The sequence below is a fragment of the Perca fluviatilis genome, chromosome 3 (genome assembly GCF_010015445.1).
Source record: "Perca fluviatilis chromosome 3, GENO_Pfluv_1.0, whole genome shotgun sequence".
Taxonomy (NCBI): Eukaryota; Metazoa; Chordata; class Actinopteri; order Perciformes; family Percidae; genus Perca; species Perca fluviatilis.
In genome coordinates this window covers 28,090,383-28,109,203 of record NC_053114.1, presented here as the reverse complement: position 1 = coordinate 28,109,203, position 18,821 = coordinate 28,090,383, and the positions used below count along the sequence as shown (strand labels likewise).

Sequence of the window (18,821 nt, the reverse complement as noted above, 5' to 3'; positions counted from 1 at the left end):
ACATGAAACATCTGCCACCTGATTGATTCCTGAATCAAATTGCCCATAGCAACGGCTCAAGCTCGGGCTTTTAAAAGAGCTATTTCACCCTAATACATGGCCCATTACCAAATGGCCATTCATCACATTAACCCTGCCTCTAGAGAGCTGCCAGTGTCTCAGTCAGTACAGTGCCACAGTCTCTGTCTCCAGTCAGGACACACTCAGCAGCATGTCCACTTTGCCATGACTGTGTTTACCTCAGGAATACACAAACGCAGCCTGCTGCAGGCTCTATTAACGAAGCGAGAAGGGACCTCTGCTGATACACCGAACATAGACTGATTGACCCTCTCATACGGATATACTGTAGTGTACTGTACATACCTTATTTGTCAATTTGCAGGTTACACAGTAATGCAAAACAGTATGTTATGTATTGAAAGGACAGATTACACTGTACATGCAGTTTATGCAGCATGGTTTTCTCTCCACTGTATATAATAAGCATGACCTTTCTGGTGAAGAAAAAAACACAAGTTTGGTACTAAATGTTCCAGAGAGGATACAAATGCTACAATCAGCACACTCGCATAACAACACACAGACAACTATTTTTTTTTTTGTTGGTAGAAATTCACAAAAATAAACACTTTCGTCAAACCTTTAATTAGCATGAAGCCGTGTGCTTTAGCTGGAATTAAGGAGCTTCAGGCCCAGCTGTGGTGAAGCCTGATTACTTAATAATATGGTGATAAACACAACGATCAATCAAAGGCCCTGACAGGACTTACAATTCAGGAGAGATCAGCCAAAATAAGAGCTGCTGACTCTCTCATTTTGGCGGTGTGTATGGGGGTGTGCAACAGGATACTCACTACAGTCGGCAATGAAGTTACTTGCACCAATGAAATGATGGAAAGAAATAAAGTGTCACTTTTATTTACAGAGCACAACTGCAGTAACTACAGCTGTCTCTTGAAAACAACAGTTGTGCAATCTAAAATGGCTCAGTGAGGAGGACAACAATGACACTATGGTTGAAACACTGGCCGTAGCCACAGTAAACACACCTTACAGTACATTGCACATAAAGTCCTTTAGAGCACAAAGCAATATGTGCCCAGTGTTGTTCATACAGCACTCTAAGATCACACATATATCATAAACACATTTTATAGTACAATGAGAACATTCTCATTATAATATTGTATTTTTGAATCCATAAAGTATACATTAACCTGTAAGGCACATCAGTCAATATAAAATGATGATGAAGGTGCTAAAAATGTCACGTCTATCTCTTTAATATGATTTCAGTTCAAAATCAAACAAGTCTGTTTTGTTTCAGTCTAAGCCATTAAAATTACTTATGATTTGGGATTTCTATCAACTTTGATGTATTTGGTATTTTTATGAAATCTTTTACACAAACACAGATTTCATTGGAATCATTAGGGGTAATTATTGCTGGCTTGCTTTCATAAAAAATGTTTTACATCACAACATACACTATTAGGATAATTAAAATAAAATAAAATATAAAATAACCTGGGATATATGTGACACACAAAATGTCAGACAAAATATCAAGTGCTGCATAATCATGTTGTTTAGTTAGTGGCTTCAATTGTTGGATTACTTGTTGTTGTTTTTTTTTTTAAATCTTGTTATCAATCGAAGTATATCAATTATAATAAAGAAAATCTGAATAGGTAGGATACATATCATTTCTGTTGGGTGAAAAAGTTGTTACTCCAGTTTTAGAGATTTACATTTTTACATTAAATTGAGCAATTGGATCCTCTCCTTGTAGGTAAGAAAAAAAGGTTTCAGAAAACAGTTCAAGCGTAACATTTTTTCCTGGGATTTGTGGAGATACAGGTTTTCATTATATGACATTTTACCTGCCTTGATTAGAAGGCTACTGGATGTGATTGACACTGTGCATCTAATAAGACTGAATACATACACAGTATATGTATGCACAAACACCTATCCTCAGTAACGCCCCTCTTCTTTTGGCCCTTGCGGCAATCAGAGTACAGTCCACAGCGCTGCTAATGTTGCTGTTTTCTGTTGGTCTAAAGTCTTCGCAGCACAGATGACGTGAAATATATTGTGGCTCTGAGAGGTAAATCACTGCAGCGCTGGGGGACTGCAGCTATTCTCTCTCACCTCGCCACTTTTAGCAGACCGTGGCTGATTTCCTTCCTTGCGTGACTCCGGAGTGTAAACACACAGCCAGAGTGACTCATCACTATTTCTCACTTCCATGGTCTGATATAAACACACGAAGGGGTCAGGTGTCATTTTGGGGTGGTGAGTGGGTGGGTGGAGGCCAGCATGTCTCCCCATAAGACATCTTCCATTCTCCAAAGAATTCACAGCTTCCTGTGGCCAAAGCCGCACGCCTGCCCACTCCAGCCTGGAGGAAGGAGAAAGAGAAACACAGTTTGAAATAGTGAGAGAGAAGGACAGACAGTTTTGGTGATAGATTACCTTTTCTGCCATGCTGCTCTTCAGCTAAATGGAAAGAATGCAGTCGTGATGAGCCTGTATCTCTTTTCACCCCAGACAGGACAAGAAAACGAATGATGGTTGAAAACAAGATGGAGGGGATCAATTGTGTGGCATCAATTAACTTCATTCTGTTTCTTCTACTGGCAAATTGATTTTTAACTGTTGAAACCTTGTTTACGATTGGCACTTAGTTAGGGTTAGTTAGTTAAAATGGGATGTCTAAGAACATTCTGATCAGCACTTTGCCCTCTCGCGCCCACGTTATTGCGGGGTAGTCAGGGTGGAAGGGAGGGATAGCCACTTCCTTTCAGGCCCCAATTTGAAGAAGGGCCAAATACAGTCCAACATCAATCAATTTGCACTCCACAGCTTTCCCACTACCATTGTTATAGCGCAGACCAACGGAAAGAGGCCAGTAGCAGGTGGAAATAAAAAGCCCTTTGACAACTATAGGGTAAGATTCCTCCCAAGATCGTCACAACATTTACACAAGCCAAAGGGAGCAACGTCTGGCTGCCAGCACCAGTCACTCTGGACACAAATATCTAGTCAGCAACATCCTCATATGCACTGATACATGAACACATGCAGCCATAGACAGCCATTGCAGGCACACAAAACCAAAAGGTAAAGACACAGTTTCCAATATTTCAATCAGCATGTACACATGAGTCAGCCATGGACATACATATGCACATGTGCACAGAATAACAGGTGGAGGGACATAAAAACACACTCCACATGAGTCCTCCTACAGTTACTGTATTATTACAAACAAAACCTGTGTCTTCTTCACAATACGTTTTGCAAAATTTCTCTGTTGAAATTACTAGTTAATTGCAATCAAGTGCAATGAGCATCCCTTTTTCAGACAGAAACTTTATAAGACACATATTTACAAAAGATGTCAATCAATACGAATAGGAGCAGATAATGTGCTCTGAAAAGATACAAACAGCATGCTAATTTTGGCAGTAATATTTGTCTATTTTTCCTGTCAATCGATTTTCAGAGTCATAACTGTCAAATCAAAACACACAGACATCAAACACAGTGCTGAAGATTTTCTCTTCAGTAAGTAATCCAGGTGATTTGTGTGTGCACAGTGTGAACAAAAACTGCTAGTGGCCCAAGCAGCAAGACTTTTAATGATGCAGATTTTACAGAAATCCAACAAATAAGCTACATGCTAATAACACGGAATTGTAGATAGCTTTAAGTTCTACATTCAGACATTCAAGGAGGGTCATCCTCAATAACTTTTCATCGGTTTTAATCAGATAAGGTATGATGTGCCAGGTAAAGCTCGGCTGATGTTGCACAGGTGTTATTTTTACCTCATGACCTGATGCTATTGATGATATTGAAGTTGATATTAGATGAAAACTGATGAACTGAAGTTAAAGGTCCATGCAAATTGGCTGAGAGAGCTTTCTACATAAAAAAAGAAATCACAGACACATGCACAAAATGACCCAATGTAATTTTCTAGCTGTTAAAATCTCCTTTTGTTTTTCCTCTATTTCCTCCCAGAGCATTATCAGATACAGATTTTATTGAGACACAGTTTACACCTTTTTTTATTGTTTTTAATTTGATCATACATGGTTAAAACATTTATGTTATTTTGTAAGCAGCTAAACTTAAAAATATACTTGTGCAGAGTACAAATGTCAGAAGAAGAAAAAAAATGTAACACAAAACAAACAGCATAGTCGATTTCAAACAACTTTCAGTTTATCCGCAGCTACTTCAGGAATACATTCAAATGTTGTGAGACAGATACAGACAGTAGCTTTGCACTACAATACTTTGGACTTCCCCCTTTTCTTTGACAGTTTGCATTGTAACAGCTCCAGTATTTGTGCCTCTCCCTGTCCTCTCCTTTCCCTGGCACTGCCTAAAGCACCCACCACACCTCCCACACAGCCATACTCCTTCTCCACTCCTTTCTTCACTTGGGATCATAGGCTAAAACCTGGCAGGATCACTGTCACATGATGCCCATGCGTGTGATGCTTCGCTGGGACCCCCCTCCACTCAGGAAATGCTCTCTGCCTTTTTCCCACCCCAGGGTTCCACTGTGGATAGTCGGGCATTACAACTGAATCCAGTTACCATCCCAAAGCATTCCTGACTGATTCCAACCACTGCCTGGCTTTGGGTTCCCACAGACAATGAGGATATGCCCTAATTTCAAACCAACTGGAGCACTGTGTATCAAGTTGTGAAGTACCAAAGCTGTTTATGGCAGAACAGAGGAGTTTGAGCTTCACAATAGGCAATTACTATGTCCACTCATTCCCCTCCCCTTCATTCAATTTGTGGTTTGTCTGTAGGTGGGTTCGGTTGTGCACAGATTAAAAATAGCCAAGCCACTCCAGACAAAAAACTGTGAGGGACATGGAACACACATTGCACAAATGATATCTCCCATTGTGGTGTACTGTTTGGGAATTCTTAATTGCTTTTTCCGAAGCAGCTTGCCACAGGAAAATCCCCCTTCAGAGTAAAGAAAAAAAGAATAAGTGGGCTGTACGTAAACACCATAGATATTATGTAAACGCGCATGTAAACACATACGTATAAACCCATGTCTCCCCATGTGCACCCATCAAACTGCCATTAAGGCTGTAGCAAAGGAGCTAACCTGCAGCAGAGCCGGTTGTGGCCTGTGTCTGCCCTCCCTCTCTCTTTTGTGTTCTCCATTGTGGTTTCTGCTTCAGCTCTTATTATTGATGTCTCTCCCTGCATCAGACAGACCATGGTGGAGCGGCCCTGGGAGGTGTAGGCTGCAGGGTGGGGCACCAAACAGGCTCCCACTCACTGTGTGGGACTGAATCTTCCTAGAAAGGCCAGAGTAAAGCAGAGAGGAGCTGTGAAGCGGTGTATGAAGCATTTAGTGGAACATTTGAATGTGTTTTCACTGGACTTTTTCTGAAAATAAAAAACTGGATAGGAATGCACAATATTTTTTTTTATCCATATTAATTATCAGTACTTGAGTACTACAGCTGTAATTACACTGGAAGTGAGCAGAAATCCTGGATGCTTTAACTCAACATGCAACAAACATTTTAAATTATAATTATGTTTATGAGTTTATAATAACTGAAACCTGTATTCGATTTAAAAAGCTGGATTTATTTGATTATGTTATCAGGGAATTCTAAAATCAAAGAGATTAGAAATAATGGAAAGACATCCCTTAAAACATCAGTAAAGCAATTATTCAGCAGCCTGAGAGTGTTTTTGATATACTCAATATTCAATTAAAAATTAAACGTTTAATTTTAAATTAAAACATCCAATATTTTACTTATACACATTCAGATCAAAACAGATTTGAAGACCACACACAAACACAACAGTGAGTGAAAACTAAAACTGTAGGGAATATAGTATTTAGTCAAAATGACTTGGTGTCTATATAAATAACTTTGATGACCAAACGCTGGGGACAATAATGGAAATAAGTTGGATTTTATCATTGTGCCCCTGATGTCTGAAGTCTAATATATATATATATATTTTTTATAAATATCTTAGATGTTGTCAATAAACCAAACGTCCTAAAAATCCCCAAGCACCAATTTCCTTGTACAACTTTAAAATACTCAGGAATATTGGTAAACAATTTCTAATATATTAATCTATATCATTCATATCATTTTGCTGTATAAATTGAGAATGAATACATAAGACAAACTGTCAATCAACCAGACATTACAGCTACATGAACACACAATCTTTTTTTTTTTTCATGCTTTAAACCTTGAAGTATAACCTCAAAGTAGGTAAAATATGCTCATATTTTCGTTGTTTTAAAAAATGTTTCTTTATGCTTTGTGTGTTTTGTCCAGTTTCACACCAGCTTGTCAACTTGCTGGAATGCCAACTTGTTACGAACAGGTATTGGAAATTATAGAAGATTTCTTATGCAAGTAACCACATTTGGACAGTTTGGAATGTGTAAAACCTCTGGACCTGCCAAATCCTCCCCACTGCTGTCCTTCATGTCAAATTATGTGGTGCTGCCTATGATCACAACATAAGCCAGAAAGAATTTTACATAGCCTATATGCCTTTATTCTTTCATCACTGTCTGAAAGCGACGTTTTCTGCAGCTGTCAGAAAACAGAACAAAATCTGCTTTAACATGCGACAAACCAGTGAATACTGAAATAAGAAAAAGGCAGTCTGATGATGTGAGTGGGCTATCTTTTATCTGACGATATAGCTCACCAGGGACTGTTGTGGGAAGGCGATGTGAAGTTTTATTGAGTAGGCCGGGGTTCTCACAATAACGTTTCTATCAATGACTCATGTATTTCGGCATAATGAGCTCCCTATCTGCAGAGCGTTAGCCGTTTTGAAGAAAAAGTAAATACTTTGCGTCGAATGTTGCATGATCCAGGATACAAACGTCGAAATAGATGACCTAAAGCTTAGCACACTGATTGGTTTATTGCCTCTGCTAACATCCTAATGAGGTTTGAAATAGGTTTAAATGACGAATTTCACGTTCTAGGCTATAATTCAATATTAAATTAAATTACTAATATTCAAGTTCAACGATGCAATAATTTCATTAAGGTCTGCAATATCCAAACATCATCAACGACTTTCAATTATGAATTATAGCTGAAGTGTGCAATTGATCGCTGCGTATCTGTTGCTGCAGGTGCAGCAGACAGCTGTGACGTGCATGCTACCAGCCAATGATAAATAACAGAACAGAACTATTTAGTTATTACACTAACAATGATACAAAATAAATATACTCTAATGTATAAAAGGATTATTAGATGTGTAACCCCCCAGTCCAAATAGGTTTAGGAAAAAGTAGTCTAAAATATGGATATATGTTATCGGCCACCCTACATTATAAAGTCCTTTATTCTAGGCTATGTGTTAAATTATCCTCTGTTTGAATCACGGGTGAGACTTTTATTTTTTAACATGAAATGCGACTAATGATAACAGGAGTGAACTAAATGTGTCTGACATCAGATTAAGAAACGCCTACCAATTCCCATCAGACTGTAACAACTGCAACACGACGCACGGATTTGAAATATGAATTGATATTTCGTTTAAACTATTGAGTCAGACTGCAGTGTCCGTAATGCCATATAGGTTTGGGCTCAGTGTCATGCCCAAGGACACTTCAGCAGGGCGGATGTTTGCTCCCATAGGCCTGTCTCCATAGCGAACATTGACATCGCTGTGCAATTGTGAAAAGTAACATTTCATTAATCGATCTAGACTGTAAAGGATGATGTGCCAAGGGACTACTTTCCTTTGTCCATCCACACACACAACAGGGCGAGGAGCAGATATCTCCCAAGAAAATTAAAAAGTCATCGCGCGCACTTCTGCTGCAGCTGATTACCGGAGAGGGTGGTGCCCATCAAATACACTTCAAATCCATGTAGAGACGCAATGCGCGCAATCAGCGGTCTGCTAACAATCCCGTCCTTTCTCGTTCACATAAACACCACTTAAACGAAAATATACACGGCCACCTACAGCGCAGGGAAAGTGATGAGGGGGTACCCACCTCGACATTACACTGTTTTCAATTAAAGCGACAATGCTAAGTGAACTGCAGGCGACACTGAGACAGAGCCAACCAATTAGGATATATCAATTATTTGTTTTACAAAAAGTCGGAGGCAGTAAAAGGTCTTAATAAATAAAATAATTTCATAAGCATAATAGTTTCATTATAAAATAATATATATTATATTAAATATATATATATTAAAAAATATATACAAATATTTGTTCTTTTCAGTGTACCTGTAATATAAAGACGAGATAAACAGGTTTAAAAACGCACTGTTACAGCTTACCACTTCTATGTGTGCATCTAAGAGTTAGGCCTATATTATTTACATGTTTGTTCTTCACACTACTTCCATAACATGAGAACATGGAATAACTAAAGTTTAAGAAATCTAGGCTATATGTCATTAACAAAATCAATTCTGGTATTAAACTGAAAAACCATTATCAGGCCCTCTGACTAATATTTGTAATTTGTAAAATCCGCTGTTATTGAATTTCAACTGTTTTATCTTTATGGGATTTTTTTTTTAATGCAATATATATATATATATATATATATATATATATATATATATATATATATATATATATATATATATATAATAGGCCTATTTAAAATATGTTTTTAATTTTTCTCTCTATTTAAGTTCAAGACAACAGTTTTTGACACATAACATCAAATGCGTGCACAATGAAGAAGTACAGAACATTTCAGTTGTTTGCCCTCCTATAACCATATTTTCATATATAGGCTAAGTGTTGCTTTGAACCTGATTCAAGTTCAAGTCGGATGAGTTTACGGCCAGTTGATCGATCACTCTGACGCACTGTCCTTAAAGTATCTGCAGCCTCTCGGTGACCCTCTGCGGCCCTCCGAGGAGAGAACTGCCTTATTTCTCAACAATGATCGTTTGTAAAGAAAATGCAATCTATAAATTTGACACTTAAAATGATCTGCGTCACTTCGAATCGGGCCTCGTCTCCCCAACAGCCTAATCTGTTTCTGTGAGGCCAAATCAAATTACACTGCTGACCGCTGCAGCTGCTGGATCTATAATCCGCCGGGTGTATTTGCCTAATTGGTATGAATAAGCAATATTTTTGTAAGTTAACCGTGTCGTGACATGCGAACATGGTGTAGCACAATGTCTGGGAGAACACAGTCTGTAATATCAAGATTTTAATGTGAAATGATTAAACTAAACTGAATGTACTGTAAATATTAAAGTATTCAGTCTGACAATAATCTTTAGGTTGTACGAGAACAAGGCCTAAATTATATTTGTTGGCTTGTTGATGTAGTGCGCCATTGTACATGAGTTGACTGACGGAAGAATGTAACCAATAAGAAACCATATAGGCCGTGTGTTCATTTCTGCACAACTTTGCAACAGCGTGATTTTGAGGGGTCCAAATTTGGTTTCAGTGCACTAAATAACGGTAAGACAGTCCGGAAGGCCTGTCAGGACTGTGCACTCTGCGGTGTACCTACCCCTAAGTGGCCAAGCATTCCTGAGGATGCAGCGCTGTCAAATATTTCAAGGTGGGACGTCATGGAAAAGAGCATGACTTCGTCTGCGATGGAGCAACAGGGAAGCTCTGACCTCGGGACACAAGCCTCAGTAATGACGAACACAATCGGCCACTGACGCTGTTACAACAAGTATCTCTAAAATATACAGTATATAAAAAATATAAAATACGTTAAAATTACCTGTAAAATATTCTCAAATCCCATATTCTAAAAATACACACACATACAGCAGTAGGGTACATACATGCTGTTATGATGATATGTATTACCGGTCAATTATTGTATTACCATTATTGAACATTAAACTTCAATAGTATCTTACAGGTAATACAAAATAACTGTTTTTGGAGCTTTTTATTGGTGAAAGAATAATGCAGTGGAGTAGCGCATCACCATCCAACACTGATGGTTTGCGTAAACATCACTGGCTTTGGATTAAGATGCAAGATAAAAAAAATAAAAAATAATATATATATATATATATATATATATATATATATATATATATATATATATATATATATATACATATGCCGATATTTAACAAAGAAAGAATAACATGACATGGGGCGAATGAGCGTGTGAGGGGAAAAAAAAGAGCGCCCTAATGGAATGAAGTCATCAGCGGTAATTAAATGCAGTGGGCAGAGAGAGGACGGGAGCGCGCCTGCCCCTGGTGCGCGCTGGGTGGTCCGCTACCCTGATAAATGTGTGGCCCTCACCCCAGGCGAGTGGCCGAGCAGGCACCGGTTAAAACAATACTTACATTCATTTATCCATGGCTTTAAATGTCCCCTGCAACAGCAAAAACTAACAGTGGCACGTCTGTCACCTTTGGGTTGACAATGAGAATTTCACAATTAATTGTTTTCTCGCCTGAAACAAAAAAAGGGACCGGACATCAATTAACCATTGGATATGTGAGTTAAACATCGAAATTTGATTTAAATATATTTTCTCAAATTGAACTTGTGAACATGCTGCCTCATTATTTTACAGAAAAAAACTTATAAGAGCTACCGGTGACCTTTACGCACAGGGAACACAGTCTCCAAACATTCTCAGGTTTTACGCACAAGGCAAACATGTTTATCCACTATTTTCTCTCCGGTGTTATTTTCCACTGTGTCAAAACTAACAGTCATAAGCGTCCACTAGAAACAGTAATGCCGTCAGAGAACAGAAGCACAACAAGCTCATCTAACTGAACCCATGGAGAGGCACAAGGTTGCAGGCTGCAGCTATCGAGATCTCCTGGGAACAATAAGCAATCTACTGTCAACAGTTTTAGGTTATAGACTGATCGTCTTTCAGTAGCTCTCGCTCACAGCTGTGGAAAAGGCAGTATCAAGAACTAAAATTAACATTCCGACTTTGGAAACACAACAAATAGGCTAAAACAAACTAGTGCGAATCTTCTTCTGAGTGAATTACAACTCAGTTAAAGCAAAAGGCTTAATTTAGGCTTCGTTTTTTCTAATTATCCTATACACTATCATTTCACATAAAACAAACTAAAGTTCCTTTGCGGCACTAAATTAAACCGGCCACAGTTCTGCTGGTGATATTCTGACTGAAAAGTGTAAAATCCACTTTACCTTTATCCCTGGATCATAAAATGCCTGCAGGAGTCGATCTCACGTCCCCGTCCGAGTTTCTGTGCTCACAGCTCGGCAGAGCTTCCACCTCACTCCTCCTGCGTCCCTTCGTAAATATTATGACTGCATTATACAAACAATATTCATGTGCAAAAACGTCCAACATCTACACAGGACGCCGCGAACAGACGGGCATATCGCATCAGATTGAGTATTAGCTGATCTAACGGGGCTTTTGCTTGATTTTTTATTTAAAGAAGGCCAGGGAAAATGTTTACATTTTGCTGTATAAACATCCTGCCCATGTTCCTGTCTATCTTTTACAGAAATCAGAAGGGTGGTTTTGAATAAGAAAGGCATGTTCTCTGGTAAATAATTTTCATACACTAAAAATGTTTAATAAAACATTTAGTTTAATAATAATAGAGACATGACCTATGTACCGTGCTGGTGCATCAAGCATGTGACCTGAAATTGAGAGATACTGTTTGCACTGCAGGCTTATGAATCTACACAGTTTATATCACTATCATCAATATTTAGTGTTAAAATAAAAATAAAATAATATTTAAAAAACAGGCAACATTTGTAGGCTATCTTAAGGCCCCAGCCAGTGTAGTTACTATAAGTGTGTGATTATATAATACCAATAAGCCATTTAAATTTCGCTCTATTGTGTAGCGTACAGGCTATACGAAAGATATATTCCCTATTTCAATGTAAAGAAGGGAAAAAAACATTTCCCTGAAAAGTGAACGCACACAGATGTGCATGCTTAAGCCCACCACTGGAGTAGGAGGGAACTGGGCGGGTCTTAACATTAGGATGGCCAAGACATCCAGCTTCCAATGCGCTGATGGCAACAGATAAGTAAAAAGTGAGCTCCTCGGACGCAAGACAACACACCAACTGAAGTGGAAAGCGGCTCCTGTTCTGCTCCTTATCCCATTTCGGACGCAGCGTACAACGCGGTACGGCTTCAGACTGCTGCAGGACTGAATCAAAAGGAAGAAGTCAGAGTTAAGAAGACAGTCTCGCCTTTGCCTCGTGCGTTAAGTTTGCCTACACGGTTACTTTTTTTTGCTCTTTATGTCAGCGAATTAGAATTCAACTTTGTAGTGTTTATAGCTGGAAAGGTGGAAAGCAACCTATTTCGTTTGCCATCTCGAAGACTAAATTTAACTAATGACGGCAGAGGTCCAGCAGCCCCCAGCGCAGACTCCTGCCCAGAGCAGCCCGATGTCTGCCCCGGAGAAGCCGCACGGACAGACCGCCGTGATGGAAACCGCCTCCTCCACTACGAAAACCAAAAAGACAAACGCAGGGATCCGAAGACCAGAGAAGCCCCCCTATTCATACATTGCTTTAATAGTCATGGCTATCCAGAGCTCTCCAACCAAGCGCCTGACGCTCAGTGAAATATACCAATTCCTGCAGAGCCGCTTCCCGTTTTTCAGGGGCTCATACCAGGGATGGAAGAACTCCGTGCGTCACAACTTGTCTCTGAACGAGTGCTTCATTAAGCTGCCCAAGGGCCTCGGCCGGCCAGGGAAGGGCCACTACTGGACTATCGACCCGGCTAGTGAGTTTATGTTTGAGGAAGGCTCCTTTAGAAGGAGACCCAGGGGTTTTAGGCGCAAGTGCCAGGCGCTGAAGCCCATGTACAGCATGATGAACGGCCTGGGATTCAACCATATCCCCGAGTCCTACAACTTCCAGGGGAGCGGCGGGGGCCTATCCTGTCCGCCCAACAGCTTGTCTCTGGACAGTGGGATTGGGATGATGAATGGACACTTGTCAGGTAACATGGAAGGGATGGGTCTGTCCGGGCACACCATGTCACACTTGTCGACCAACGGTGGACATTCCTACATGGGAAGTTGTACAGGATCCACTGGCAGTGATTACCCCCACCACGACAATTCCGCCTCCCCTCTGCTCACCAGCGGAGGAGTCATGGAGCCTCACCCCGTCTACTCGAGCTCAGCCTCGGCGTGGGCTCCGGCCCCCTCGGCGTCGCTGAATAACGGGGCATCCTACATAAAGCAGCAGCCTCTGTCTCCTTGTAATCCAGGGGCAAACTCGCTGCAGCCAAGCTTGCCCACACATTCACTAGACCAGTCTTACTTGCACCAGAACGGGCACAGTACTACAGATTTACAAGGTAAGCTCAATGGAATTTATCTACTTAAAAAAACTGTAACATGTTTGAAACTGTATCCTTTTTTATAAAGAAAACAAGTGGGGATAAGTAGATTTTAGGAAGAAATATGATGCAGGAATATTTAGAAATGTCAAACTTTTAATTTTAATTACCAGACGGTCTAAACAATAGCCTACGCACGGGTCACGGATTTTTATGGTCGTATGCCAAACGTGGGCGTAATGGAAATATTGAACAGCCTCGCGTTACCTTATATTTGAATGCGTTTATTTTTCTGTCAATACACCCAGCTTATATCTCTATTGTACAAAACGGAAGAATAATTCAAATCAAGACAGCCCATTAAGGAAAATGATGCAACTAAAAGAAACCACGTATTTCCTCCCACGAAAATGAAAGCATCATTACTGTCCTGCTCCAATTGAAACAGACCACTCAAATAACACCCAGATATCAGGGGTTTCAAACTCGCACGGTTCCAGTTTCTGGAAGTGATAAAAAAAAGAGAGTCTGCCGGGACAGTTTAGAGTCGTGCCAATCTCTGGGTAAGAAAAACAAGCGCGGTCAGGACCAGCCTGCCTTGCCCCGAGGCCCCGAATCCTCCGGGACTGGCGTGCAAAGGGCCACTGTCAATTAGCCCTGCAAGCCCGCCTCCACTTTTGACAATCCTAATCGCGCTTGCTAAATGGACTCAGTCTGTGAGGAATAGAGTTAACAGCAAAACTAGAAACTATAGCTCTATATATGTCCTCTACAAATTAAGTAGCCTATAGAAGTATCTTTATTTAAAAGAAATATATATATAATAATTTATCTTTAAAGGTTCGATGGGCTTCCTTTCACAAATCAAAATGTGGTAGGACAGATGTGGAGAAACACCAGTGTTAGGATAGATACTCCATTTAAATTAACATATTTATTTTTTAATATATGATAATTATATACTTTCTATTACAGCCTATTTTTATTACTAATGGATCCATCAAATAAAGTCAATGCTATGGCTGCTCTAAGAGGATATGTCTATCATTGATAATTAACAATTAAAGCCTACAGAAAGTATTTATATAACAGTTGTAATCATTCTTTTGTTCTATATGTTTTTGCAGAGCCTCAAACAACATTCTTAGAAATGGTCAAAGACTCATTAAACGTACTTGCGAAGTTACATATTTTCATTGTTTTTAAATCGATATTTTTTTTATGTTGTTCGCAGGTATTCCTCGGTACCATTCCCAGTCTCCAAGCATGTGTGACCGGAAGGAGTTCGTCTTCTCGTTCAACGCCATGACGTCCTCAGCGATGCACTCACCGAGCAGCAGCTCGTACTACCACCACCAACAGGTCTCCTACCAGGACATCAAGCCCTGCGTTATGTGATGCCCCCCACGGACAACCTGCAGACCAGAGGACGGTGTCACGGACTTGAGCCATGCAGCAGGGTGAACTGAAATGAGAACAAACGAGTAAATAACCACTGAGAGACATAAAGGCATGCCATGGAGAGCGCTCACTGCTTCAAGTAGACCGGACTACTTTTCTGTACGGTTTCACACTGCGACAAAGACAGGCCAATCACAAAGCAACAACATAATAATAATAATAAAACAAACTTTTTCATGCCATCAACATCGACCAGCGGGGTAAAGACTGGGTATATGAAACCCTGCTGCTGTCTGGTACTTAGTCCTGCAGAGCGGATGACTACCACTTCACACTTTAATGTTTATTCGTCTTGTTTAAGTAGGCCAATGTAAAAATGCACACGTCCATTTTCCCCGTCTGAAGTTTATACATACTTTTATTTCCTCTGACAAATTAGACTGAGGCTCCTTTTTCTTTTTTGGACTTTAATACCAGCGTTGAATTTTTAAATGAACAATTATGGACATCACATAAACATGTCCATATATATGTAAAAACGATGAAGGCACTTTTTGAATAGCCTAGCGCATCTTTTTATTTATTCTGTAGGCCTACATATTTTAATTTCAGGCGAATTGGCCAAGGAGGTATATTCTGTATTGGCAATATTTGTCAGAACGCTTGTTGTTTTAAAATGAAATTGAGGATATATTGTAAGCACTGTTATGTCGTCTGTGTTAGATATATGTAGACCATTACTTTCAGCACTGTATACTTATATGTTAGGAAAATTAGCAAGGTTCCATCAATGAGGGCTAATTTTTAGGTTTTATTACAACAAATCATTTGTAAGAAATAAAATATATCTGTTGGGCTGTTTAAGCCTAAATCCACAAAAAAAAAAATCGATTTCATCACCCACCCATAATTCATGCCAATTTTTGGGGGACACTACAAATATCCCACCAAAACTGTAAATCTCATGTTGGTGATCACTATTACACAATCAACCCAAAATGTGTAGTATTTAAAGAATAGGTTTCTAACACATGGTTTGCAATTAATAATTCAAACTAAAAAGGTGGGTAAACTGAGTTCACATGGCTTTAATCTACTAAATATTTGGGGATAATGAAGAAAAAAAAAATTAAAAGCATAATATGCATATAAAAAGGTCCATACTAGTACTATAGTACTGCAACAGAAAAATGTTCCAGGAATATCACAGTGGTGTCTTGAATGCAGTTCATGATTGAGGCCAAAGTCGAACAGTTTAACTAACAGTCTGTTTTCATCTGGCAGGAGCAGGTCATGCCTGTTATTGTAAGATGACATTAAATGAACAAATCTGATTTTCCACAAAACAATGATTAATTGATTATAGATTTTAAATAAATGGTTTTAAAGAACAGTTGTTTTATGCCCTCTATGTAAGGAGTGTCTGCAGAAAGCAATTAAAGCGTAAGAAATCAGAGGCATTAATCTCACCCGCGTTTGCTTACAGGGTGAAAAGCTCTGGTAGGTTTAGTTATTTCCCTCAAAAGCATTTTATTCCCCCCAAAGGATTGTTATGCTGAATAGTTTAGGGGTGTAAATAGAAGAAAAAAAGCTTCAGTGGGTTTTACATACAATATGAAGGGATGCTGTGTAGGTTTAAGCTTTGTTTTTCCTCTTAAAGCATTCTTTACCATTACTGAGCCAATTCACCAAAATGCTCCAAATCAATTTGTTTATTATAGAAGTTGCAAAATTCACAACTGTTAGTTTTACTGGCTAGTAAAACTGGCAATGCAGTGAAAGTAATATTAATTTGGATTCGGCACAAATAAAATGTAGATATGTAAGGATTTGAAATGATAGTTTCAGAGAATTGTGTCGTTGAAAATAACAGGTGTTCCTAATGTAGAAAAACACGCGGGGCAGCAGTCTATTCTGTGAGCATCCACATAGTTCACTCAAGTCAGATTTCCCTTGTAAGTTAAATCAAGTAACTGAATAGTAATTTAAGGTTTTCATGTTAATTTTACTTCACATGTAATGCTGTTGAGGCGCGTATGTACACATGCATCTGTACTTCAGGCCGTAAACATGCTGTCTTTAAATACTTGTGTAGCTTTGAAATCTCACAGCATGACCACTGACTGAACTCCAGTAAAACGAGCATGCCATCGAGCACACGGATAGCAGGCTCAACAGCAGGGGAACAGCGCATTTACAAACTGATGACATTTGCCGAGGTTCAGTGATCTGGCAGTGCTGAGGGAGTGAGATGGGGCTCCACAGCTGTTCCCTCACTAGGCCTGGATGACAGCTCCATAAAAAGCCTAAGGCCTGCTCTGTGCAGACAGACATGATGTGTGCTTGTGTTTCAATACAATCAAGCCTTCAGTGAAAACGGGGCACTTGTCTGGCACTGCTGACTGACCCGAGTGATCAGTTACCAGCTAATGTCTTTGCAGACAGAACGACAGTTAAACATTACAGGGCACAAGATACGGGTTATTGGGTGCTGATGAGCGTCTTCCATTGGTTTAAAACTCTTGCTATCTGCAGATAGAGCCATTACCAAAATAAGGCAACAATGAATTGTCACCCTGTATGATGTGTTACCAATCAAGAAAACACTTACTGGATGCATAATCCAAAGTTTGCTTGAAATAGATAAAACAATTTTAATTGAGTTTTGTATTTGGTGATTGTGAGATAGCTTAAGTTTAATTACTGCCTCTTCAGTAGAACAATCTGTTTTATCTGGAAGGATAGTTTGAGGGGTATCAGGTTTTGTTAAAAATGGACTACAACAGCGTAGGAGTTGGGGTTTTCAAAGTTTGCAGTTTGATCTCCAAAATGTGCGATAAGTGCAATTTCCTAAATGCGGCATAAACAGTGTGAAGATGGATCAGTTCAAATATTTGTCAAAAATCAAAGTAAGATATTGCAGTTTATTAAAGCAAAAAGAGACTAAGCTGGAACCAGTACAGTCAAATACTTTAGTAAATAGTTATAACGTGTTACAAACAGAAACATTAACACTAGAACAGTTCAGCCAGGCATGACAGTATCTCTTAACCTTTAAATGGTGAGGCTGGCATCATACTCAAACTGGCCTAACCAAACAATGCCATTAGTATGTCATTTCTATTAACAAAAAGCAAAAAAATATCACCATTTCCAAAATACTTTTTTTAAGCAATTAGAAATCAAAAAGCTTAGCTCCGGGGGACCTCTAGCTCACCCAGTAAGAGTGTGCGCACCATGTAGGCTGAGTCCTTTGCAGCGGCCGGGTTTGAGTCTGACCTGCGGCCCTTTGCTCCGTATCATCCCCCATCTCTTTCCCACCTTTCCTGTCTGTCTACGGTCACTGTCAAATAAAAAGGGAACCCCCCCAAAAAAAAAAATCTTAAAAAATAAAACAAAACATAGCGCCAACAAAAATAAACATCTAAATTTGTTTTTAAATAAAATGGGTTTAGATGTTTTTAAATGTCCTCTCCATCTAGTCAAAATACACTTTTTTTTCCAAGAGAATACCTAAATCCTGGGTTATGTGCAAGAATGAACTATGTACATTTTCAACGAAGTTTGAATCACCACGACTAAATTATGGCTAGTAGTATGTAATCAAAATGGCATAACAATATACTAATATGTTAATGTCTTCCAAGTTTGGTTGCAACTGCACACTATGCAATTTGGCAATTTAATAGGAAAATAATAATGCTATTATGTCATTCAAATACTACATATTTTGTGAATATTGGATGACATTTGGAGAGGTGGTAAAAAAAATTTTGAAAATCTGTGTAGTCAAACAATGTGGTCTATATGGATATATAAATGGTAGACCAAGGAATTTTTAATTGTATTAGTTGGCTTACTGGCTCAGGAATAATCAGGATTGTATAAATGACCACATTGCGGTGCTATCTGCAACAAAAACGACCCAAGTTCTTCTTTGGCCTATGGCCTAAGTTAAATGTTTTTGAGAAGAGGCAGACAAAACGGGTCTGAAAACATGACCCTCTTGGAGAAGGCAATACTGATGACTGGTTGTGGAAATACAATGTACTGAATACTTCACAAC

At 39.2% G+C, this 18,821-nt stretch overlaps 1 protein-coding gene and 1 long non-coding RNA gene across 3 annotated transcripts; one reads left to right on the top strand and one right to left on the bottom strand.

Moving 5' to 3' along the window:
* Nucleotides 1–892: 892 nt before the first annotated feature.
* Nucleotides 893–11,471, bottom strand: LOC120555388. Of its 2 annotated transcripts, none has more exons than XR_005638703.1 (3): nt 11,209–11,471; nt 5,153–5,348; nt 893–2,407 (listed from the first exon to the last, which is right to left on the bottom strand). It is a non-coding gene; the product is annotated as an uncharacterized LOC120555388 (long non-coding RNA). The 2 variants fall into 2 exon arrangements; XR_005638702.1 differs by lacking the exon at nt 893–2,407 and adding an exon at nt 2,417–5,004 and having other exon boundaries at nt 11,209–11,470.
* A 585-nt stretch (nt 11,472–12,056) lies between these two features.
* On the top strand, nt 12,057–16,146 carry foxf1 (forkhead box F1). The gene is made up of 2 exons (XM_039795268.1): nt 12,057–13,372; nt 14,589–16,146. The coding sequence occupies exons 1-2, from the start codon at nt 12,394–12,396 to the stop codon at nt 14,750–14,752; spliced, it is 1,143 nt and encodes a 380-aa protein (XP_039651202.1). The 5' UTR covers nt 12,057–12,393; the 3' UTR covers nt 14,753–16,146.
* The last annotated feature ends 2,675 nt before the right edge of the window (nt 16,147–18,821 follow it).

Excerpts from the sequence above, each read along its gene's own strand:
- foxf1 (XM_039795268.1), top strand. The coding sequence starts at position 12,394 with ATGACGGCAGAGGTCCAGCAGCCCCCAGCGCAGACTCCTGCCCAGAGC. Across the intron at positions 13,373-14,588 it reads CAGTACTACAGATTTACAAG|GTATTCCTCGGTACCATTCC; the intron begins GTAAGCTCAATG and ends TGTTGTTCGCAG.